The 24280-nt window shown below is 40.8% G+C and overlaps 3 protein-coding genes across 5 annotated transcripts; 2 read left to right on the plus strand and 1 right to left on the minus strand.

Moving 5' to 3' along the window:
* Nucleotides 1–206: 206 nt before the first annotated feature.
* Nucleotides 207–5423, minus strand: LOC139914550 (butyrophilin subfamily 1 member A1-like). Its single transcript, XM_078281832.1, has 8 exons — nucleotides 5399–5423; nucleotides 5067–5132; nucleotides 4157–4510; nucleotides 3776–4050; nucleotides 3485–3581; nucleotides 3078–3107; nucleotides 2894–2983; nucleotides 207–2421 (listed from the first exon to the last, which is right to left on the minus strand). The coding sequence occupies exons 1-8, from the start codon at nucleotides 5400–5402 to the stop codon at nucleotides 1823–1825; spliced, it is 1515 nt and encodes a 504-aa protein (XP_078137958.1). The 5' UTR covers nucleotides 5403–5423; the 3' UTR covers nucleotides 207–1822.
* An 845-nt stretch (nucleotides 5424–6268) lies between these two features.
* mfsd8 (major facilitator superfamily domain containing 8) lies at nucleotides 6269–12275 on the plus strand. Of its 2 annotated transcripts, none has more exons than XM_071902642.2 (12): nucleotides 6269–6672; nucleotides 6928–7010; nucleotides 7405–7448; nucleotides 8131–8371; nucleotides 8702–8815; nucleotides 9019–9163; nucleotides 9389–9447; nucleotides 9603–9711; nucleotides 9853–9987; nucleotides 10081–10184; nucleotides 10336–10562; nucleotides 11073–12275. In XM_071902642.2, exons 1-12 carry the CDS (start codon nucleotides 6614–6616, stop codon nucleotides 11277–11279), a joined length of 1527 nt encoding a protein of 508 aa, XP_071758743.2. In that variant the 5' UTR covers nucleotides 6269–6613; the 3' UTR covers nucleotides 11280–12275. The 2 variants fall into 2 exon arrangements, with proteins under 2 accessions (XP_071758743.2, XP_071758751.2); XM_071902650.2 differs by having other exon boundaries at nucleotides 6640–6672; nucleotides 6928–7006.
* Nucleotides 12276–13071: 796 nt separating this feature from the next.
* Nucleotides 13072–23921, plus strand: LOC139914558 (uncharacterized). Of its 2 annotated transcripts, none has more exons than XM_078281700.1 (18): nucleotides 13072–13237; nucleotides 13414–13436; nucleotides 15004–15070; nucleotides 15506–15720; nucleotides 15837–15917; nucleotides 16035–16103; nucleotides 16254–16445; nucleotides 17120–17287; nucleotides 18554–18617; nucleotides 18748–18838; nucleotides 18973–19114; nucleotides 19508–19612; nucleotides 19891–19990; nucleotides 20306–20558; nucleotides 20681–20755; nucleotides 21098–21200; nucleotides 21790–21905; nucleotides 22800–23921. In XM_078281700.1, the coding sequence occupies exons 1-18, from the start codon at nucleotides 13213–13215 to the stop codon at nucleotides 22897–22899; spliced, it is 1989 nt and encodes a 662-aa protein (XP_078137826.1). In that variant the 5' UTR covers nucleotides 13072–13212; the 3' UTR covers nucleotides 22900–23921. The 2 variants fall into 2 exon arrangements, with proteins under 2 accessions (XP_078137826.1, XP_078137827.1); XM_078281701.1 differs by having other exon boundaries at nucleotides 15509–15720.
* Nucleotides 23922–24280: the final 359 nt, after the last annotated feature.

The raw sequence follows: 24280 nt of genomic DNA on the forward strand, positions 1-24280 counted from the left end.
AATGAAACAAAGAAAATAGAAATCATGAATAAATATAAAAATCACAGATTATTGATTGTATTGGTTGATACAGTGAAAACTACACGGGTTAGATATTTTACTTTTTATTTAAGTATTTAAGTTGTACACTACATTTTCAACACGAAACACAAAATATCAAAAATTTCAAAATGAAGCAAACACAAAATATCAAAAATTTCAAAATTAAACAAAATATCACAAATTAAGCAAACGCATAAAATACAAAAATCGTCAAGAACATTCTTGGGTAGTAACTGTCTTAAATAAGACCAGCCTAAGACCAGCATAAGACAATAAAATTTCAACAATTGTCAGTGAATGTCACAAGGATGGGTTTGGGAGATTAACTGTCAAACCTTGCTGAGCATCAAACCCAGCTACTCAAACCAAGCAGCTCAGTAGCTTTGTGCTATTTTTCATGGATTATTTGGATCTCCATTAGTTATTACCACCAAACAGCTATTCTTCCTGGGATCCACAATAACATTAACCATTATTTGAGCTAGATATTAAGTGTACAAATAAAATTCAGACTTCAATGCTATCCTGTACAATATATACAATTATGTTAAAATGAGAGTCATAAAAATTACTTACTGACAACAGGTCCAAGAAACTCTCAACTTCAGAGGAATTAAGCTGCCTTGTGCTATAAGTATTAGCAATATATAGAAATATAAAGGCACAAAGTTTCCTAGCTGCCTTAAAATTCTAAGTTGACTGAAATAGCACTGAATAGTTTGGTCAAAGATCATTAGTTGCTCTAATGTAGTGAAACTGAGTGAACTTAAGACAATAAGTTCAATCATCAAATATCTAGTCACACTGACAAGTTTTCATTTGTTTAATCCATTAATTGATGAGCTGCAGTCCAGTGTTGTTGTGTAATGGCGGTAGGGATTGAACTGGATACTAATTTTCATCATGGTTCTCATTTTCATTTTTTATCAGACCCATGATTCACCTAAGATACAAACAGTACATAACAGTGTCCATCTTGTAACTTCATTCTAACCAGAAGAAGGAAGGGTTTATGGAGAAAGTCTGCTAATAAGCTAACATTGTTTCTTAATAAACTTTAATATGATGAGTTTAGTGAATGCTTCGTAAGGTGTTCTTACAACTCAAGTCACAAGACGTTAACTCATGATTATAAGTCATGAAGCAGATAACTAGCAAAGTTGACAAACATCTATACATTAATGATTAAACTTGATTTCACTAAATTTCACTATGAGTTTTTACAGTGTGGTATGAGCTACACTGGCTCAAAAATAATCCTTAATATTAACAACTGTTAATAATAGTAACATAATTGTTACATAGTAGTGGTGGAGTTCAAGTTTGGCTTGTTTTCATTTTTGTAGTTCAATTTCTAAACAGTTGATTACTGTGTGTGTTGGGCTAGTGCCAGTTATTGGATAGTGCCAGTTATCAAAATACTCCATATATCAGTACTGTGCCAATTTGTGGTGTCAATATTAATTAAGCTGTTGAAAAGATTGGTGAATTTCTTAAATCAGATTCTCAGATTTTCGACTATGCTACTCTACTAGTGGAAGGAACAAGGAACATTAGATAGATGTCAAGAGGACATTTGAGTCAGTCCTCAGCTTTCCCTGCACTGACATGAGCAAACCACATTTACACTTGGTTCAATTCATTTTGTGTATCCTGTTTTTTGTACCTTCAGCGCAGGAAAAGGTATATATAGTCAATCCCAAGTATGATATTCTCCAAGTGGTTTGCACATTATTTCATCTTGCCCTTCTTATAACAGTTGTTACTGTTGACATCAAGACTAATATTTGGTGGCTTTTGAACCTGAATCTAAAGTGTGCTCCACTTCAGAGGGCTGACACGGTTTGTTTTCCCTATGTAATATCTCCATAGGGGATAGGTCACCTTTACCAGGATTGAAAAAAGGAAAGACTTCTCCTGTGAACCTAGCTGCTAGAGTGACAATATGTCTCTTTTCTTCTACGTTGTAAAAGGAAAGCTCTCCACTGTCGTAGTTCAAATGCACACCAAGAGTCTTCGGTCTGGAATGGATAGGAAGTAAAATGGCTGGTTCTGCGTTAAGCTGGAATCTGTCTGCTGTGTTTGAGGAGAGGAACCAGAAACCATTGGATGGAGTTGGTGGTATCTTCAATTCCTGAAGGTTGACAGTTGCATTCGTCACTCCTACCCACCAGGACTTTTTGAGGCTTACGTTTTCTTTGCCCAACAAAACCTCCCAGTAGTGCTGTCCAGAAGAGAAGCCAGGTGTTCCCTTTATAGACGTGAGGAGAGTGACCTTGTCACCATCAGGAAAACCACCTGCGACTTCCTCTTCTCTCACAAGTTTACCACCTATGGTTTTCAGATGTGGATTTTCTGTCTTGTCAAGCGTGACATTCACTGTTGAAAACAGAGAATGAGATCAGGATGAAAACAGGAAAGTTCAGGATAGAGCAATACTTGATAAGTGCAAATCTCAGCAGATTGTCAGCAGATTACCTTGATGTTTGCTGGCCTCTGCTAGAGATGTGTCTTGGGCCACATCTGAAATTGAGAACAAATAAAAGCGGATCTCACACTCCAACAAAATGATTTGTTCCCAGATAAACTGACTGACATCTCATTAGTGCAAGAGGTCTGCATGTTGAGAAGCTGTCATGGATTGTGCTTTGCTTAGACTTTATGAAGTAAAACAGAGTGAGTTAATCCTTACCTACTGATAGAAGTTTTTGAGTTTCTGGAAGAAATAGACAAATGGTTAATAATTCTTAGGTCTAAACTATGGGATCGGGTTTTCCTTAATTATTAAATCACACTGATAGTAACAATGCATTTGATCCACTGAGTATCATCACTTGGTCATCATGGGCACAATTGTGGATTTTTATTGAAATGCTGAGTATGAATGAGACTGTGGTCAAAGTGACTGTGTGGTCTTCCTTACCCTCTGAATCGTCATTTCCTGAAATACAAAGCACAAATTACCATTTAAGGTATAAGTATAGTATAGTTTTGAACTTGCAAAGTAGCAGATATCTCTTTTAAAAAACTCTTACCGGTTTCAGGATCCGATTTGGATCTGCTCCCTGAAACACAAGACAAACACATGAGGCTTTGATTTCAGTCAGTATTCATATTTCCATCAACATGGGACACTGGCCACACTGCCAACATCAAGATGGGGGACGCTGCCAGACTCAACAAACTGGTTTAGCTGGTCGACTGCACACACACACCCTTCAACTGGACTGTACACCTGTTTGAGCACACTTGTTGTATTACCTTTATGTATTGCACTGCCAGATCTACAGTCTACTCTCTGCTTTTTGCTGTCGCTATCTATATTATTGCCTTAATATGTTTGGTTTTTGACTTGATTCTGCTGCTAAAATGATGCGATTTCCCCATGTGCATCGATTAAGTTTTGTCTCATTTCATCTCGTCAAAACCATTAGACATTTACCTCTGTTTTTGAAGTACATCGCTCCAAGTACAGCCACGGCAGCTAAAGCTATGAGGGTCACGATGAAGGCCACCCATCCAGCCATCGAAGACTCGGGCTCTGAATAAAAAGAAATGTATTCGTTTCAAGTTATAAAAATCACCAAAAAGGATAAAGACACACACACACACACACACACACACACACACACACACATATATATAGACACACACACACACACACACAAACAAACACACAGTAAACACATTTCCTGACAAAACCAGCTCTTTCCCCCTGTTCACCTGGCAGGACGAGGCTCTCCAGGCGCACCCTTGCCTCCCTGACGTCCTCCTCAGACAGGCCTACGGAGCAGGAAACCTTGGAGGGGCCGGAGACCAGCAGCCAGCTGTGGACGGACACCAGGCCGCCGGGGTCGCTGCCGTACACCAGGCTTTCCGGGGCCAGAGGCCGCTTGTGGTCGGACCAGCGCAGCCCGGGCTTCGGGTGCCAGCCTTCAGACTCACAGCTCACGTTCACCTGGCCGTCTTCTCTCCACACCGCCGACAGGAGGGGAGAGCTGCCCGTTTCTACGAAAGAGGGAGAGAGACGCAGCAGGGAAGGACATGTGATTTAAAGGTGGAGGGGATGTGATGAAACGCAGTGGACTTTTTCCCTGCTTTTGGTAGCGCTCACCGGTCACGTTGAGACTGACGCTGGCCTTGTCGTAGCCCTGGTCGCTGCTCACATAGCAGGTGTACTCCCCTGCGTCCTCCAGCGTGACGTTCACCAGCTCCAGGGTGACGTCGCCCGCCTTCAGCCCCTCGGACTTCGCGTCCCGCAGGCCGAAGGACACTCGCCCCACGTACTCCGCCTGCTGGGTGCCGTCGGTGAGCTGTCTGAGGACCGGGGTGTCGAACAGGTCGCCGCGGTACCAGCGCACCTCCAGGCCCTCGGCGCTCTTCGGCGGGGTGAGCCAGCAGGGTAACGTGGCCGTACGGCCCCGCCGCGCTGAGACCGGGGCCCCGGGGACCGAGACTATGAAGTTTTCTGAGACTGTTGAATGGGAAACATGAATGTTGTTAGTTTTGGGAGACAGTAAAGATGAGAGTGGGAGGGGGGTGACATGCAACAAAAGCCCCAGGCCAGATTCAAACCCAGGAGGTTGCAGGTACATGGTATGAAACTTAACTTAGGTTATGATATGACTATAATATAATACTAACATAGATGTAATTGATGATCACTGCCCTTTGAGCCATACAATCATGTTTTGTTCGAATGTGGACATAAAGCTATTCAAAATAACTGAGGCTTATAACAATAATAATAGCACTTTACTAGAGTTTAAAAAGTGCTTTAAAAGTCAAATAAAAGCAAACATTATAGACTACTCAAAAAAATAAAAAATAAAAAAGTAATATCAAGAAGGGACAACAAGATAAAAATGTGAATGAGGGTAAAAAAACGGGGGGGGGGGGGTTAAAACAATATACTAGTAAAAATAATAGAATAACAATAATAGTAATAGGATAAAAAGATAATAGCATCACATAAAAAACAACAGACTGCCTTGTCAAGTGTGACGAGACTTCTTCAGACTCACCAGAGGCGGCAAAGCACATAGATGCGCAGAGAGCAGCAACAAGGTACAGCAGCGTCATCTGAAAGCCTACGGAAGAATAATAATTAGTATTTGCTTTCATAGTAATACAAAATCACTGTCCAAACTGGACAGTGATTTTTTGGCACTGGCACAAACGCTATCGTAAGAGACGCAGGCCTCCACGTGCACATTCAGCGTCAATGGAGCGTAAACAGAAAAAAATATCGACATTGTATGACGTTCTTGAAATGAGAGGCATAACATACTGCAGTCGACAATTTTTTTATTACGTAGACTGATGATCAACCGCGCAAAAATGAAATCAGGCCTACCCATAGTGTTGATGTGAGTCCACAAATGTAGTCCTTCAGAGTGCTTCCAGCAAGCTGTAACTTATATAGAGATCACTATGAACTGTAAATCAGCTTTAACTTGTAGTCGGCTCCTCTTCTTTGTCGTTATTTCTGGATGAAATTGGAAAATGAATGAAATTTCCGCGCTAACAAAGAAAATGCGACACCACTCGATAGATTTTACTTTCACTTTTATTCACGACAAAGCTGGGGTGGGAGTGGGGGGGGCAATACTAAGGATGCCAAATGCATATTTAATTCAGATGAGTAATTCGCATTCTTCGCTTCCTTAAAACAAAATTCACTACGTTTTGTTGATTCTTTTAGAGGACTGGTCTTTGGACTCTGGTTTTTTATAACATGGGTTAAAAATGTTTAACGGCTGCAATTTTATTCCACACACGCGGGGGCGCTCAAACATCAAGGCTCACTAAATCAAATTAAGCAGAGTAAGAGAGGCGGAAGTGTTTATAAATATGTAGTCTGTCGATTTTCACGTGAGTAGGACCGAGCTGCGTCAAGCTACCCAGTAAGGGCAATAGTAACACCGGAAATTGTGTGTATTTCCTTCAAAATAAAAGCGCAAAGTTGGTCACGTTTGAAAAATGAAGGAATATTGGGGTATTCATTAACAAAAAACACTGTGCTGTGTGTGAAAAGTCCATATTGGAAACAAATAATTGTATTTTCATTGAAATACCGATTCTTTCTTGAATATATTCCTCATCGTCTTCTCTCTCGTACTCGCGTTACACAAAACCGTTGCAATTTTGAAATCTGTTCCCGGAAGTCTTTTTTATTTTGTCTAACTCATAGGTCTAACTTGACATTGCTGCTGTCTAGTGATCTCTGGTAATTTACCACATCCCACGTAAAGCTTTTGCAGATTGTCGTATTTGGATTTTAACAGCGGTTAGAAAAATACCCCACTTTACCATCGTGTGCGGTATAACTTAGGCTAACGTATAGCTACTAAGAGAGTGTAATGTTAGCTCCAGTGGTAAACTGATAGGCGAGAGCTAGCTTGCCTGGGTGAAAGGACTTTGCAGAAAAGAGCTATCTAACTTTACGTCTAGCTAACTGTCTCGGCTAAGTTACATGGCGACTTAACGTTAGACATATTGTCCTATATCTTGAAAGTCCCGTGCAGCTGCATAGCTTCGTCTTTGCTTTGGCTTGCTGTTTTTAGCAAACATGTCTCATCTTGTTGACTCTGACGAGAATACTCCATTGCTGAAGGATGATGCAAGCAGGTGAGTGCAGAGTTCACTGGCCCCTGGCTGTTGACAAACTGTTGGGTAAACATTCAACAACTGTTATGATCGTGTTTAAAGAAATATGAAGTCAAAACACCGGTACTAACCCTATATAATCTGGACCATGCGTGATGCTGTAAAACATAATGATCACATTGTTTTGGTAGAACCTTTCATGTTGATCAGCACCAGGAACAGTCACTCAAACTGCAAACTCCACCTTTGCTTTCTTGTCCTCTTGCCTGGAAACAGTGATGACTCCCAAGATGAAGACTACAAGAGTCGGTGGAGGTCTATCCGAGTCATGTACTTCACCATGTTCCTCAGCAGTGTAGGTGAGGATGCCATCACTGCCTCCCTAGTACCCCATGTATCAAACAGACTTCTGAGACAAGAAGTTCTGTGATGTATAAAGCATTGCTCCTACATTACTTTACTAAGGTTTTAGAGTAAAGAGTTGGTCACATGAATGTAGAAGGGCCTCCTGCATGCTTGGGTGCAGAGTGATCAGGGAGACGGTCCTTCAACTGGAAGGTGTTCAATTCCCCACAACAGCAAACATCTGCTTTTTTGCAGATTTTTTGAGTGTTGATTACAATCATAAAATTGCAATGAATATGATGCTTCCGTGACTGTGCCTGGCTTGTGTTTGATATGATTTGGTGCATAACTTAAGGCATAGGAGCTTTGACAGCATGTGACACTTGTTTGTTTCATGTCCTGTTTTAGGCTTCACTATTGTCATAACATCACTGTGGCCCTATTTGCAAAAGGTAAGCATGACTCCCCCTTTTCTTAACTGTTGACGCCATTAATGCAAATTAAGATACTGTGTGTCTAAAGGATGGTCTTGGCAGGGAAAAAAAGAAGTGAAAGAAGCTACATAGAAGGACATTTGGGTACATTAATTTCAGAGGAACAAAAACAAGCCACACTGCTCATGCTAAGTGTCACATTTTGAGGCATGGAATATTTTTTTTGTTTTGATTTTGTAATGCACAAAAGAAAAACAACACAGATTTACAGAATGGACAAATGAAACTATGGTTATGTATAACTGCTTAGGCCCTGATTAATATCTTGGAAAACTTGAAACCAGTTGGTCAATTAAACATTGTTGATGGAAATACTGGGTTTTCTGTCCGAGCAATTCTGAATACATGTGTGCAATGTTGCAGTAAAACATGGTTTGTTTTTTTTGTCTGTTGTTTGCTCTCCAGTCCCCTCAGGTCTGAATACTGAAATATGCTTTGTGGTCTAATTTGCAGGTTAAATGTTTTGAGTTTAATTGCATGTATCAGTAATAGAATTCCAACAATTGCTTAATAATATACAGTCCCATATTTTCGTATTATAGCATTTATTATAGCATTGTCAGAACGTCTGATAAAAGTTTACTGTAGAACATTCCTCATACCCATTACTAACACTTTGCTCGGTGTGTGTTCCTTGTAGATAGATGACAGCGCCAATGCCAGCTTCCTGGGCTGGGTGGTGGCGGCCTACAGCCTGGGTCAGATGGTGGCCTCGCCCATTTTTGGCCTGTGGTCCAATCACAGGCCGCGCAGGGAGCCGCTGGTGTGCTCCATCTTCATCAACGTGTCGGCCAATATCTACTACTCCTACGTCTACCTGCCCACAACAGACAACAAGTTCCACATGCTCATGGCCAGAGCCTTCGTGGGCTTCGGAGCAGGTGCTGTATGGGGGCCATGTGTTCAGCATGATCATTGGATGTTTAGCAGGTTTAAAGGGGAATGCCACCCATTTTAAGAATTCACATATGTTATTTTATTTCTGTGCCCCGGGACAGTTCATTCAATGACTGTGAACTTGCACCACTCTTTCCCAAAGCTAGAAAAAACCCTTGAAGTTGTGATGTCACTGGGATGTAAAATCAGGGGCTGCTCCAAAGACAATGAATGGGACACCGACTTTGTTGACCCATAAGATTGGGAGGTGTGGGGGGGGGGTGATGCATGACGGCATGTATCCCCTAACATTGGTGTTGGTCCTGTCTTGGCAGGTAATGTTGCCGTGGTGAGGTCCTATGTTGCTGGAGCCACATCTCTGAAGGAGAGGACCAGCGCCATGGCCAACATGAGCGCCTGTCAGGCCCTGGGCTTCATCCTGGGACCAGGTAAAGATGGCTGTGTTTTATTCTCATTTAATCTGGACAGTTTACTGAGCTTCCAGTCAGAGTAACTGGTCTTGGGAATGCAATCAAAAGTTCCAAATATTTAAGGACAGTATGGAGAAAGGCAGTGCAACTAGCCACTATGCTATGTAGGTTAGGAGAGGTTGTAGACTTGATTTTGATTCGTATATACTTTGATGCATCAGCTCTGCAGGCATGCCTGTCGTTCATTGGTGAGCAAGGCGTCACCGTGAAGATCATCGACCTGCAGCTCAACATGTACACTGCCCCAGCCTTACTGGCAGCAGCCTTTGGCGTCGTCAACATCCTGTTAGTTCTGTTGGTGCTGAGGTGAGGCTTTCCCCCGCATCCGAAAGTCACTGTCATGTATAAACAGTATGTGTGTGTGCTGGGGAGAGGGTTTCAGGATTTGAGAGAATTGAATTGAGAGTACTTAACTAAACAAAACAAAAAAATCTATCCTGGAGTTATGCTACACTTCTGTCAGTGAATTTGTACATGTTTTTTTATCCTATCATAATAAGCTAAGATGTCTATCTTGACTCTCCTCATCAGAGAGCACTATGTAGACGACCATGGGAGACAGATTCGAGCCATCAACTACCTGTCAGAAGGTATGTGCTGTCCTACTCTTGACCTAATTTGACACATTCCCATTCGTAATTACTTAGTCCAATAATTTGACTTGATATACCTGAAGTGCTTGTTGCAGGATATTGGTGAGTGTTTTGTGGTTGACGTCCATATTCTCCCCTTCCCTCTCCTGTAGATAGAGTTGACATTAGCCAAGAGACTGAGGAATCCATTGACCAGGTAGCGGTCCTGACCTCCAATGTCCTCTTCTTCATCATCATGTTCATCTTTGCTGTCTTTGAGACGTATGTATTGAATTCCACAGAGTATGAAGGCAATCAAGTCAGAATGAGGCAAAGGCATTTCTTATTACCTTAAGCCTGCCTCTTTGTACTCCACTGTGTTATTTGTTTGAGATCTGACTGGATGTTTTTTTAATTCCTCAGAATCGCCACCCCTCTGTCCATGGACATGTTTGCCTGGACGAGGAGAGATGCGGTGCTGTACAACGGCATCATCATCTCCTGCATTGGATTTGAATCCATCCTGGTGTTTATAGTTGTAAAGGTGGCCTCTCAAAGGTACCTGGGCGATTTTGTTCCACCGCACATGTGAATGAACCGGGTGAATAAAAAGAGATTGGCTAATCGAGGGGAGTGTTTGTTCCCTTCCAGAATCGGGGATCGTCCTGTGTTGATGGGAGGCTTGGCCATTATATTCTGTGGCTTCTTTATTCTGCTCCCATGGGGGAACCAGTACCCTAAAATCCAGTGGGCAGGTATGGAATTTTTTTATTTGCAAAGTTGGGTCCAGTTTCCTATGTTGTAGTGATTCATTGCTGCAGATGGAATGCCACTGGCATTGAATCTGGCTGAGAATCTGAGCATTTACTTAGCATGCGCGTGTTTGCTTGTCTTTTCAAAATGCAGACATCAGGAACAACTCAGTGGTCAATCAGACCTTTGACGCCACACTGGCCACCAACAGCTCTTTGGAGCCAACGGGCTGCCCGCCTGAACAGACCTGGTGCCAGTATACTCCTGCCATCCACCTGGCACAGTACATCACCTCTGACACCCTGATTGGAGTGGGATACCCAGCTTGCAATGTGATGTCTTACACACTGTACTCCAAAATCCTTGGACCCAAGCCTCAGGTAAGAACAGCTTTGGGCGACAGTAGCCTAAAGGTTAGAAAAGTGACTAGAAGCTCTTAGGTTTGATTCCTCAGACTGGCAGGGAAAGTCTTAGTGGGGAAAGTGAATGAGAAATGCTTTTCCTTTCATCAACAACTACCATCATATTGCCCTTGAGCAAGGCATTTAACCGCCCAGCTGCCCTAGTGGAACAAATCGGTGGCCAACAGTAGAAGGCTGGATGGCTCCTTTTGTTTTGTTTTTCATGGCTGTGGGCTTGAGATCAATGGGTCATTCTTATTCAATATCTTAATAGGAATGAGTGTGTTTGGCTCTTCTCTTATTGCTTCCTACCTGTACGAATCATCTTTTAACTCTCCACTCCTGAAAAGGTTTTAACCATTTTGCCAAATGACATTTCCAAAATTTTTGGTGTGCTTCAGACCACTAGGAGTGCATTCAGATATTTCTCAAACATTTATGCATTTTACTTATAAGTAGCAAGTGGATGTTTACCGTTTGTCTCTGCAGGGTGTGTACATGGGCTGGCTGACGGCCTCTGGCAGCGGGGCGCGGACGTTGGGCCCTGTCTTCGTCTCCCAGGTGTATACCATCCTGGGACCCCGATGGGCCTTCAGCCTGATCTCTGGCATGGTGGTGGGGGCCATCGTGCTCCTGGCCTCGCTCTACCACAGACTCATCGCCTTCTCTGTGCGCCACGGAAGGATTGTGGATTAACCATGGTGATTCCCTCACTTTTTAAACTGCAGGGGCTGAGGGCCATTTCCCCACTTTTTCTTTTAACGACTTGTAGCCAAAATGTTGGCTATAATTGAGGCTTTTTGTTGCTGTTACTTTGGGATGTGGTAACTGTTGAGAAATGCCTTTTAGAGTTTGCGACTCAGGGTTGACCTTTAAACTGTTCAGCGGAGAGATAAGGTCAGATCATTCCTTGTGAGCTGACCAATGATGGCCGCTTCGCTAGTTAAAAGGGACTAATGCTAGCACTACAGCTGCTCTTTCACTCAGTGTAAAAGAAGCCATCTTGTATGAATTGACTTGTATGAGGTGGACCATTGATATCAAATAGGCGGTACTTTTTTAATTCAGGAGTTGCTGAATAATACTTGTTACTGAATTATCATTTTTAGTACATGTATGTAATTGCGTTGTTGGTTTTAAAGAAATGAATTTCAAAGCATTTGAATGCACAGTCTGTCAAGCATTTGTCAGACCTGATAAAGTTCTCGCATTGAATTATACAGTTGTGGAATCCATAGGCATGTGGATTGTGTAAAGGAGCACCCATGATTTACATTAACTGTACATCAATGTAAACCTGTAATCAAATTGTTTAATATTCCATTTTTATAAACAGAAAATGTGCTGATTACTGAATTGCATGATTGGTTGGATGCGGCATTCTCGTTAAAATGTGCCGATTGAGCAACTGTTTTTAAGTTGTAAATATGGAGAATATTATGAATGAGATTTCAGAATTTTAATTTATCTACAATGATTCTTGTCAGTCAAGAAATGTGACTCTCAATCTTGCGAGATAAGCAAATTTTATATAGACGCTACAAATGAAAACATTTCCAAGCTCATGTATTTACCTCTACCTGAACAGGTTGATATTTATTGTCTATTTTCGTTAACAGCTTCATTTGTTGTTTAAAACTGCAACTACTGTTTTTCCCCACCTGAAATAGTTCATAAAATGACAGAAAACTTGTGTGTTTGTACTCATGACTAACTGAACGCATTGTGTTAAAGAATGAATGTTGTCTCAATTTTAAAATGGCACTTTCTTAATATTATATTGTGTACTATTCTTTGTTATATTTCATACGGACTGTTATAGCAATAAGTACTCTGTTACATCACCACACGGCCATCTTGGTAGGAAAATAACAGGTGATTGTAATCAATGAGCAGGTGATTAGAATCAAGTGACAGCCACACCCAATGAGCTGTGTATGTGGTAAAGCACCTTATTGGAAGAGTGTAATATGAGCTGAAGCCATGGATATTATTCTCTGGCCTTTTTCTACAGTTGACCACAAGACTAAGCTCTAATGTTGAGGGACCAGACCCTGTATTTACTGTGTACACTATACATACAGCATGGAGCGGATATCAAAAGTATACACACTCTTAAAGAAATCTAGCTTTTATTGTCTTGAAGGCTTAAATAGAAAGTGACTTTTCCCTTTTCTTTTATATATAGTAGCCCACTTAAGATGAAAACAATTTGTGACAAGGCATTAAAATAGAAAACTAAAGGGTATTTAGAGTTGTAATATCTGTGTATCAGTATATCAGTACCTATTGGCTGGTAACCAACCAGTCAGTCATTTATGTGACAAACGGGGTCAAACAGGATTTTATGGAGGGAGTGCAAGTAGATCTGTGCGAGTATGTGTCCAGTAGGGAGCAGCCAAGGGTCTCTAAGAGGACTAAGTGAATAAGAGGACAACAACGCGCATGCGTGCAGCAAAAGGCAAGTTCCGTTCACGCGGAGAAGCTGGTTCAGAAAGAGCGCACAAAGAACATGCGCGCAGTGGTAGTTGGAAGTTACTGACGTTAGCGTTAAAGTTAATGCAACTTATTATGCATTAACCCGACTTTCAGAGTGTGTCTAACTATAGCAGCATATGTATTATTGAATATGGCGATATTTAGGGAAGACGCAGGTAAGAAAAATGTTGACTTGCTTGTTATTAGAAGTTAGTGGCTAATGTGGCTAACAAGCTAGCTTGCGTTTACAAGTTGGGTTTTATACTGATAAACCAATCTGTCTGTTCCTCTTGATTTGATATAACGTTGTGGGAACACGTTTTGACATGGGTTGTTTCTTCATCTTTTCCAGATTTTAGAGAAGTCCGAATGGTCGTAAGTACACAATTTAACTGTCCCCTTTAATGCTTGTTTACAACAAGCTATTAAAAAAACAGGGAATCGCCCACATTTCCGCACTTGGTTCATGGTTGGCTAACGTTAGCTAGCTAACATGATGGTATTTCGAGCAGTATGGGGAACTGGCCTCCCTCTAGCAGCAGCTTTCGGCCTCTCTGTTGCTGCCTTTTACATCATATGCTTGGTGTTACTAATGGATTCTCCAGAGAGCCCTCTCCGACACCATAAAACTTTGTTGAGTGTGATTTGGACTAATAGTTTTGAGAGTTTAAACGGTACACCTCATTCACTTCCTGCGTGTGAAGTACCGTCTACCCCACACTGTTTGGCACTCAGAAGTGAGAAAACGCCCAAACTAAGTGTTTTGCGTTGTCATTAAAGAAAGTAGTCAACAAGTTAAAGGGCGTTTTATAACGCAACAAGAGACCGTTACTCAGTGGCTTCTTAAAAGGAAAATGCTTTCCCACCCACATTGGTTTGAAGAGAGACAGTACTTTTTTGTGTTTTGCTTCTTGGCTAGCAGGTACTTACATTTTGCCATCACCTCATACTGTCTGGGCTTTAACCTGAGACCCAGTTGAGGACTTGTGTCTTCATGAACAGTTCTTCAGATACAAGGAATTGATGTGCCAAACAAATTTAAGTTATAATGTATTTTGACCCAGTTGCAGTTTTTTTTTCCATTTGTGATATTTGTAACTCGTACTCGTCAAGCTTGTCTGTTAGAGTGGGGGCTGGGTCAGTGCGGGGAAGTGCGCACCTCACATCACTGATGATCACAGGGCTTAAAGTAACTTGTAAAATGTGCGACCTGGAAAATAAATGTGGACGCTCTGGTACCTGGCTTACGCGGGTACGCCCCTTTCCGTGTCCCATACACAGCTGGTACACCTACATACAATTGTCTTGGTGCGGTTTTTTCAGTAGAGAGCGAGCATGGCAACTCCTCTCTCGTTCTGTTGTAGCCAATCAAACGTTAGCTTCACTTTCTTTAGCTGTTTTTAATTGGCTGAAATTAAATCTCCTTCCTGAGCCTTCCTCTCACACGAAAGTAGCCTATTTTCCACAAGTGCCGACTGCCGGCCAGATGGCTAACAACGGACTTATTTCCAGACAGCTACTATTTAAAGGTAATGTCTGTTTTTAATACCGGTCATTTCGCCGAATCTGATCCCATCTCCACGCTGTTTCACTTGGGTTTAGTGCGGTGCCAGTGCAAGGCAAAGTGTTTGCCCCAGTTGTAGTTTAACCAATGAGTCAGAGCTTCCACAAAAACGAAAGTGAAAGTTATCCCTAGCTCCACAGTGCTTGCATGTACTTGTGCTAGACAATAACCTGAGACTTTCTAGTTGTCAGTGATGTGTAAAATTGCCCAACTCTTAATTATTATAAGGTGAAAGTGGTTGCTTCAAACTAATTGTAGGCTAATTGAAAGCTTTGACACATTTTCCCGGCAAAAGAAGCTGGGAAAATGTGATGGGTGTGAGCAACTATGTGGAACTGACATTGTTGACATCCCTCCCTCTTTCTCTTTTCCTTCCAGCAAAAGGTAGTGGATTTGTTTGACAGAAATCCTCCTGTTCAAAGGATAGTAAAGATTGGACTTCTTGGTAAGGAGATACTTCATAATGCATCTAATACTAGTCATGATTATATGTAATGATTTATTTTGTGTTGTATTTGATCTTAAATTCCTTTTTCCAATCATTCTCCTTGTTGAGTTTTAATTACATTTGTAGCATATTTATTTGGAGTGAGATGTAGTTTATGTCTTTTGGTCGTTTCTTGGGCTCATCTGCACAGTCAATATTCCTTTTTTTGTTATGAAAAGTGTTTAATTTGTGAAAATACACTAAACTTGAGTGTAATGAAATTACTTTGCTGTGCACATTCAGTAAATGGAATTTATTTGGCTAAAGTTGTCCAAAGCCTCAATCTTAAATCTCAGCAAGCAGCCCTAACTTTGCTTACGGCTCTCACTTTGGTACTGTTTGACCACTGCTGTTCACCCATTCAGCACTAAACGTCTTTCTCTTCTCTTCTAGCAAGTATGGATATGGATAATGACCTAAGTGTTCCTGGTGAAGACGATCTTTGGCATGGCAACTTCCATGGATTTCCTGGTCTTAATAGAAGATTAATTGGGAATCCAGCACGGTCTTCCAACTCTATGTTTCTCCCCCCACTGCATCGCTTCACATCATCATCAGCCCACCACCTTTCTCACCTGTCCTATGTACCGGCTGAGCCAGTTGAAAGCGTGAGTTTAGATTTTGTTTTATCTCATGAAGTCATATGAGTGTTTTCCATTTGATTCTGCTCAGTTGAAATGGTTGAACTCTGTGTAATGTCAGTTGCACCACCTCTCCCCATTAGCATGCCGAAAGAAGAGCCAGATTATTACAAGAGTCGAAAAAAGGCAAAGAAAAGGCTGAGAAGAAGCGGCTTAAGAAACAGGCAAGTTGTGCTCTTGTATCTCCCACTATTTCCCAACAGGATCTCAGCAGCAATGAGTGAATGTTAGATTGTGCAGATGAAGTCTAATCGCCTGACTCCTGTATTCTTGCCCAACAGAAACAGAAGGAAAGAAAACGGCTTGAGAAGTTGGAGAAGGAAAAACAAAATCCACAAAAAAGCGTAGAGGTAATTGTCACCTTGCAGCTGGATTTGTTTACCACATCTGTAAAAGTTAACCAAACCAAAGCCTCAAACAAAAAAAAAACATCAATGTGCATATTCATATCCTAACTGTTTTGTGTTTTTGTTTTTGTTTTTTTTCTTTCTGTTTCACAGGTAGAGGATGACTCGCAGCAGTCGAAAGCAGAAGAGAGTAAAGAGGTTAATGATAAATCTAACACAGGAATTGAAATTATCTTTGGTAAACCTGTGACGTCTTCTGGAGATACAGACAGCAGTGACAGCAGTGAAGAGGAATCCAGTGAAGAAGAAGGGAGTGAACCTGAGAGTGAATCAGGCGAATCAGAGGTACCAACACCATTTCCTTTGGGTTGGTTTCACCACAGTTCAGATTCCTATTCAAATTTGTTTCCATCAATGAGTGATGAGCAAAAAGAAAGCTTTTTTTTGTTCTTATTGAACATTTCTGAATTGTTATGGCATTGAACCCAACTTCTTTTTTTTGGGATTCATTGATTTGTTTATATTTCTATAATAACTTCTAAATGGGGTTTGTTGTTGTTGTCATACTACAAGTACATTTAGCCACTTAAAAAAAAGGTTTTATTTGAAATGGGCAGTGAAGCAATGATTTTTCACGCCCCTGGGAAAAGGTGGCCATGGGTACACAAATTTTAGTAACTTGGATTTTCTTTCAAATCTTGGTTGAAGCTTATTTTACATATAAACCATACATGATCCACACCCTGTATGCAACTGTTTTTATAGTGTAATTTGTAGTTCAGGTGCATGCCAACAAGACTGGTTCAGTGATTCTGTTCAATAAGTTTGTCACGCAATTAAGAAAAACCGTTAAGCCCCTGAATTTGGTTTTACATCACTTTGAATGTAACCATCACATTTGTTTTCTGTTCTGAGTGTCCTAACTACTTAGAAAAGTGATCTATTTGAATCATGGACCAACCCTATGTATGCTTTTTTTTTTTTTAACTGATCTTGGCTGTTCTTTTTGTTTTTGTCAGGAATTGGATATGAACAGTACTTTTGTGAGTAAAGCTGCTCTCATAGTTAAGCGTAAATTGGAGCAGAAGCCTAAGCCTGAGAGGAAGGAGAAAAAGAAGAGCCCGGTTAAAAAGGAAACTCGACCAGCCACTGACCAACTTAATGAAGACCAGAATGATGTAAACAAGGTGGGAGCATGGCAAATAATAGTCAGATTCTGTAAACACATAGTTAAGATTTGACATCATTCTTGCTCTTTTGCCCTTCCTAGCATGAAGGGAAGGAATCCTTTACTGGATTTTATCAAGGCCACTGCAGGGTAGATAAGAATTTCCAAACAACCGTGCCTGGTGGTTAGGCATTTGTACCGATACAGTTCTTTTCTCTTTTATTCATGTCTTGCATCTATGCTTTTTTGTTGCAGTATTTGTTTACATGCTTTGAATTGTTGCCAAACATTCACGTTAATTTTATTGGAACTGCAAGACACCACCTCAGAAAAAAAGTAATGCTTGATATATTTTACAGGTTTTCCCCAGACAGGCAGGGGTTTGTGTCATATGCCTTTGTGATTGTTACTAATGCTGAAGCAAAAAAGCTAGAGAAAGACAACTATATTATTGTGACACTATAAACAAACAACCACCCAGCAGAGGGGTTGTTTTGGAAGATTTTTGTTGGCTTCTTGTAAACAAGGTTCATTTACCCACTGGGATCCATTAATTATGACAGTTGACATAAATCATGAAGTTTTCAGAACTCCAGTTTTGGCTGTTGAAGTAGACTAAATATTGGATGAGATCACACTGCTGTATGTCCACACTTGCCTGAAAATGCCTCATGTGGCTGTATTTATTTAAATCTGTCTGCATTAGTGTCTCATTACTCTGCATTACGCTCTCCCTATCCATCTGTTTGTATTTCTTTCTTTTGCATGGTGGTTGGATTTTGTCCAGGCTTCATAAAATTGTGATTGGTGCGAGCCTGACCACTAACACATCCATATCTAACAATGTGAGGATTGTTTTTATGTTTTGTTTTTTCCAGACATGCCATTAAGTGAGTTATGGTGTAGCCACATCCAAAGAATCGGGAATAATCATTATTAGAACATAAAAATGAGATGGTGCACAATTATTCGTTTTTCAAGAAATTAAATTTGGCCGTAACACCATCATTACTATAAAGGTGGATGGGATGAGGCTAGGGTGTCGGATCTTGTGAGTCTGCAGGTTTTCATTCCAACCAAAGTCTACAGCAGCTGATTTCACTGATTAGTTCCTCCTCACTGGTTCAATTTGTGCTAATCAGTGAAATCACATTATGTAGTCTTTGGTTGCAACAGAAACATTCATACTCTCGGCCCTCCGTGGCACAAGGGTTGACCTCTCTGGGATAAGATATGCCCACTCACTCTTGTCACTTTAAATTTCTCTTTCTTATTGTCTCAACAGGATACTGCCACCCCTAACACTCCCACCTATGAAGATAATGTAAAAATAAGTACAGAGCTTGCAGGTGAGTTTTGTCCACCTAACATACACAAAATTTCAGCCAGCTGGGTTAATCATTGTTTGGAGCTGAATCACGGTTTCTATGTAAACAATACTTTATCAACAAAGCGTTTAACTAAAGTTCTTCTTTGCAGTTCTCGGAAATAAGTTTGCAAGTGCTGGAGAATTTGATATGGCTGTGAAGTATTTCACGGATGCAATTAAGTACAACCCTACAGAGTTTAAGTAAGAATACGTCTTATCACTTCTAACCAATTTGATTATATTCAGTACCAATATCCATGTAACATTGTCCTCCTTCACAGTGATCACCATCCACAGACTGTCAGGCAATGTTTATACTGTTATTTTTGTTGCAGGCTGTTCGGCAATCGCTCCTTCTGTTTTGAAAAAATGCAAGAATATGAGAAGGCGCTGACCGACGCCGAGTTGTCCCTCAGCATGTTTCCCGGCTGGGTTAAAGGCCTTTATAGGAAGGGTCGGGCTTTGGCCGGTCTAAAGGTAAATGGACATGTCCTAACACATCTGCACCACCCATACTTTCCCCACTATGTCATACATGTCATGTAGTTGAGTCACAGTTAATGTGGTGCAGGACTCCGATGTGGCATTTCAGGTTGGAATGACCTTGTGGTCACTTTGGCCTTGTTGCCACACCAGTGAATTATTTCCAGATGTCAGCTGACTGCCCAGGCTCACATTATTTACTCACGCTATTTACTGTTTTGACCATTTACTTCCCACTCCACATTCTGCAGAATTTGCCTAAATCATTTCTTTTTTAAGCCTTTATGACTGGGCTGATTAGTCCAGCAAAGTTCAGTGAGCCTGAATTTGTATTTAATCCTGTGTCAGAGGGTTTATAGATCTCGTGGTTGTTTCCTCTCCTCACAGAGGTATGATGAGGCCGCCCAGGCCTTTAAGGAGGTTTTGAAGCTGGAAAGCTCCTGTACAGATGCTGCCCAGGAATTGATGCGGGTGCAGATAACACAACTAATGGTGTGTAACAGTATTGTTGAACTGTGAACTATGGTGTTCTCTGTCGCGATGTTTATGTGGCATGTGAAAATTCATACTTTGATGCAGTGATGTGCATTGGACCAGTGTTCAAGTTTATTTAACCATATAAAATTTTACATGACTGATGTGAAAATGTTCGATACATGGTCTATATGTTGACAAGAGAACATTGTCTTGAAGAGAACTGTCAGGCAAACTGAAGATGGTGTTCATGCTTTGAAGTTGTTGCTTACCTGGGATCCTGTGGTTTGTTTCAGGAGTATGGTTTCTCTCAGGAGCAGAGCTCAAATGCCTTAATAATTCACGGGACAGTAAATAAAGCACTGGAGGTGCTGTCCAAATTAAATCGTACACCAGGTGAGTGTTGCCTTGTCTGTGGTTTTGCTGCTTTTTGAGGGTTGTATCCAGATGCTGCTTTGCATGAGAGGAAATGAAAATCTGCTTGCATGAGTGAGGCCCGCCTGTTTTTAGTACATCTTCCTAATTCCATGGGGTTGTAGCTTCAGTGGAATTAGCATATTGCATATGCACATGATCAACTTGTATGATTATCCTAAATTACTCTGGTTAATTCCAGTTGAGTAAAGTGTGCTTGCCTGCAGAGACCATTGCCAAAATTGAAACTGTCAATTTTCTTGCAATACTAATCTAAATACTTGTCACTGTGTTTAGGAGCTGCTTCTAATGACGGACTTCCAGCTCGTAAACTTCTCCCACCGGCTCCAGTAGAGAATATCACCAGAGCCTCTTCACTTCCTTCAGCCAACCCAAACCCCCATGCCCCTCCTCAGTCCCAGAATGCACCAAAAACACCACTTAAGAACAGACCTTTAGGTCCAGTCCAGAATATGTCAAATGTCCACAGTCAGCCAAAGCCCATTCCTAATCGGGCGATGAAGACCAACCATGATCGTCAACTGCCGCCGTGAGTATTGATACAGTTTACAGAGAGCCGAACCAGTCACAGAAACCAGTGACTTGCTCACACACCTCTGTATTTTTGAAATCTCTAAACACTCCTTAAACTTCAGTATTTTCTTTCAACAGGGAACTGTTTCCAGTATGGGTGGGAAACTTGGTTTTCACAGTGACTGAGCCCATGGTAACCAACCTATTTAGCAGGTAAGGGAATACATTAGCTTTTATAGGAAGGCTTTTATTCCACAATGCTGTACATCCACTTTTAGAGAAGGAACTCTTACCTGATGGTTCTACACACCTACAAAATGAAATTATAAAAATCATTATATATATATATATATATATATATATATATATATATATATATATATATATATATATATATATATATATATATATAAAAATATTTAATATGCAAGATTACTGAACTCAGTACATCTAACCCCCCAAAAATCAAGCTGACAGACTTCCCAGTTTTCTTGGTGTGATGATAACAATGATAATGTCCATCTCCATTCACCAAGGCCGTCTCTCCTCTTGCAGTGTTGGGGATATCTATAGTGTCAAGCTTCTGACTCCCAGACGATGTGCCTTTGTAAACTTTACCAACCAAGAGCACTGTGATGAGGCGATCCGACAATTTAATGTAAGTAGTCCCTGGACTATGGGTAATGGGGTTGGACTGGTGGGCGAGAGGCTTGAAGTCCTAACTGTGGACGACAGACTCTGCCTGCGCTGACTTCTGTTGCACTTGTTGGATATATTAATTTGGTGTTGTCCAATGTTAACCTCATTCTCACTTGCACAAATCACCTTATCGGTTTGAAGATATATTTGCAAATGTAGATGTAGGCTAAATGTAGAGTAATCTAGACATTGGTATAACTCATGGATCATGAGACAGATGGGTAAGGGAAGAAATAGTTGACATTGTCTATCTATCTACTCCCTCTTTGGAGCACGCCATGCCCATCAGCTCTCGGTCACTGATTAGGCCCCTTGTTTTGAGTTTCTTCTCTTAATTCAGCCACAAGTATCTTCTACTTTGGTCATGTTGAGCTCTGCCAATCCGCTTACTCTTGATGGCCCTTACCAATCTGGTCTCCATGACATACAAATTATTAGCTTCCCCCTACATGTACATAAGAGGAAGTAGGACCTTTACAGGAGGGTGTATCAACTCTCCTTCCTGGGTTTCTACTGGATTTTTATGCGATCTTTGTGCTCTTCATCAGGGCTATGAGCTAATGGGCACCAAGATTGTTGTGCGATACCCAGACAGGATTCCTCCAGGCATGGGCATGTCCAGGGCGGCCCTCAAAGCTGATGACCTGCAAGATGAGAATTTCAGGTGAGTGACTTGCAACCAATTTTGGATTAAAATTAAAGTTTTGTGGGGGTAGATCTACCTCTAGAGCCAGCATTCTTTATATTGGGAGAGACTCCAGAGGATATAGATACCAAAAATCAGACATTTACTTGTGGTGTTGCTGCTGATCGCAAAGAAGATGATTACAGTGTTATGGAGAAATGTTAAGCCACCAACTGTCCAACAATGGAGGGAAAGGTTAAAAAGTGTATGTTTGATGGAAAGCATAACAGCCAAACTCCAATTAAGGACTGATGTTTTCAACATTAAGTGGACACCGGTAATACTACAGCTATCGAGACTGACTAAGGACACAACTTTTCCGTAATCTTAGTGGAGGGGAGGAGTTCGACTGGTGCCGTCTACATGTAATTGGAGTCATGATGTGACTGTGATTGTGTATAAGTGCATGTATAATGATGGTACAGTGACAAACTAATTAAGATCTCTCCTGACCCTCTCTTCTTTATAATCCAGAGTTTCCCAAAGGGCATATGAAGAAGTGTATGGTTAAACATATGGGTGATTACATATTGGTTAGAACAAGGTTAATTGGATGCCTATGTCTGTGATGCCTCTTTGAATAGAATAAGATAGGTCGATGCGATGCTTACATTTGTTATGTGATCTATGTATCATGTTTGTATGTTCACTTCTATATGATTGCATATGGAAATAAAGGTTAAGTGCAAAAAAAAAAAAATTTTTAAGTTTTGGGTTTGTTTGCATTGGCCTGTCATTGGGGTGGTAACAGATTGACAGTGACTCTTTTTTTTTTTTGAAAACTGTAGTCGCTCTACCATCACCCCACATTGAACTGAAAATAATTATGGTGATTACTAAAAACCAAACTACTGGCTACTCCTGTGTTTACAGGCAAAATGAGTGTTTCGACTGGAGGAACGGGGGTGGCAGCCGGAGACCTGGCCCCCCTTACAGACCCGTCCCCGACCACAGAGGCTTCCACAAGCGCTGAAAGGAAAAAAAGATGCCCGACGAGATACCATGGGCCCGACAATTACCTTCAATAAAAGCAGAATCACTCATACTGTCCGATACAGAGTAGTCAGTGACATTTACAGGGTTTAAAGGCTTTGCTTATTTTTGAATTGATAACAGTATTTCTCTTTAACAGTGGTAGTTTTTTTTTTTAAGGATAACTACGAAAATTTTAAGTATTAGTCACCAAAAATGAAAGCCACTGATCGAGACTCTGATCATATATATATATATTTTGTTTAAATATATATATATTTTTGTCCAAAAATGAGAATTTTAATCGACTGGTTTACCTAAATTGATGATTCCAGGTTTCCCAAAAGCATCTTGGTGCCAAGATCATTGCAGTTCAAGTCAAGTGTTAAAATGTCTTTGGGGAAACTGGACCCAGTTAATTATTTCTCATGAATTGCTTGCAGCCAACAGATGCACACAGAGAGGCAGGGCTAAGTGGCAAAACAACTAGCAGGGTACATACATGTCCTCTGCTCAGATTCCCATCCAAACCACATTTTGAAATGGCCTGAAACAAACTGAAAAATTATTTTTATATTTTCACTTTAACATATTTGCCTGTCCTTACTGTCAGCAGCTGGGAAAATGAGAAATGACTTCAGAATGCTTATGGGCGTAAAGAGAGGTTAACTCTTATGGCCTGTGTGTATCGATATTCCTAAACTCATAATGATCATATCCATTGCTTAATTTAGTTTACTTTTCATTCAAGTTTCAGCTTCATGGTGCTGTCAGCCAAAAATTATCCTGAAAGGCAGTCTCAGTAACTTTTTCTTTTTTTTGCACTTTTATTGCTTTGTTATTGCCGTTCATCCATGTATTAAGTTGACTTTGCTCTACAGGTCGGGTTACAACACTTGATCAGTGGTGGATCATGGGGAGCCTTATCAGTCATTTTATGTTTAGATTTCAATCGGAAGCCTTTAATTATACCATTTGTGTTCTTAATCTCCTAAAAGAATTAAAGATTCTTTCATATTCTGAGTTGCTGTCTCATAACTTCATTTGATTGAAAGTTACTAGTGTAATTTTGAGGCCAGAAAACCAATAGATGGCAGCACAAGCTAAGTATTGCATCCACAGCCTGTTGGCAACTTACAGAATCCTTCAAATGTGTGAAAATCGTTCCTGGATGGTGGACACTGCTCCTCTTACAGCTGCTCAATTTACTGGTTGCTCATGTCAACAATACACTATTTTTATACCATACCACTGTATGCAGATGGAGCTCAAGTCATGAGCTGCATATTTCTGCACCTCTTATTCACTGCAGCACCTGAAAATAGCGTAAAGAAATGTAATCACTGGCTATTAATGTAGTTAGAAATTTGAAGGGCTTCATC

Source organism: Centroberyx gerrardi, chromosome 23 (genome assembly GCF_048128805.1).
Source record: "Centroberyx gerrardi isolate f3 chromosome 23, fCenGer3.hap1.cur.20231027, whole genome shotgun sequence".
Classification (NCBI taxonomy): domain Eukaryota; kingdom Metazoa; phylum Chordata; class Actinopteri; order Beryciformes; family Berycidae; genus Centroberyx; species Centroberyx gerrardi.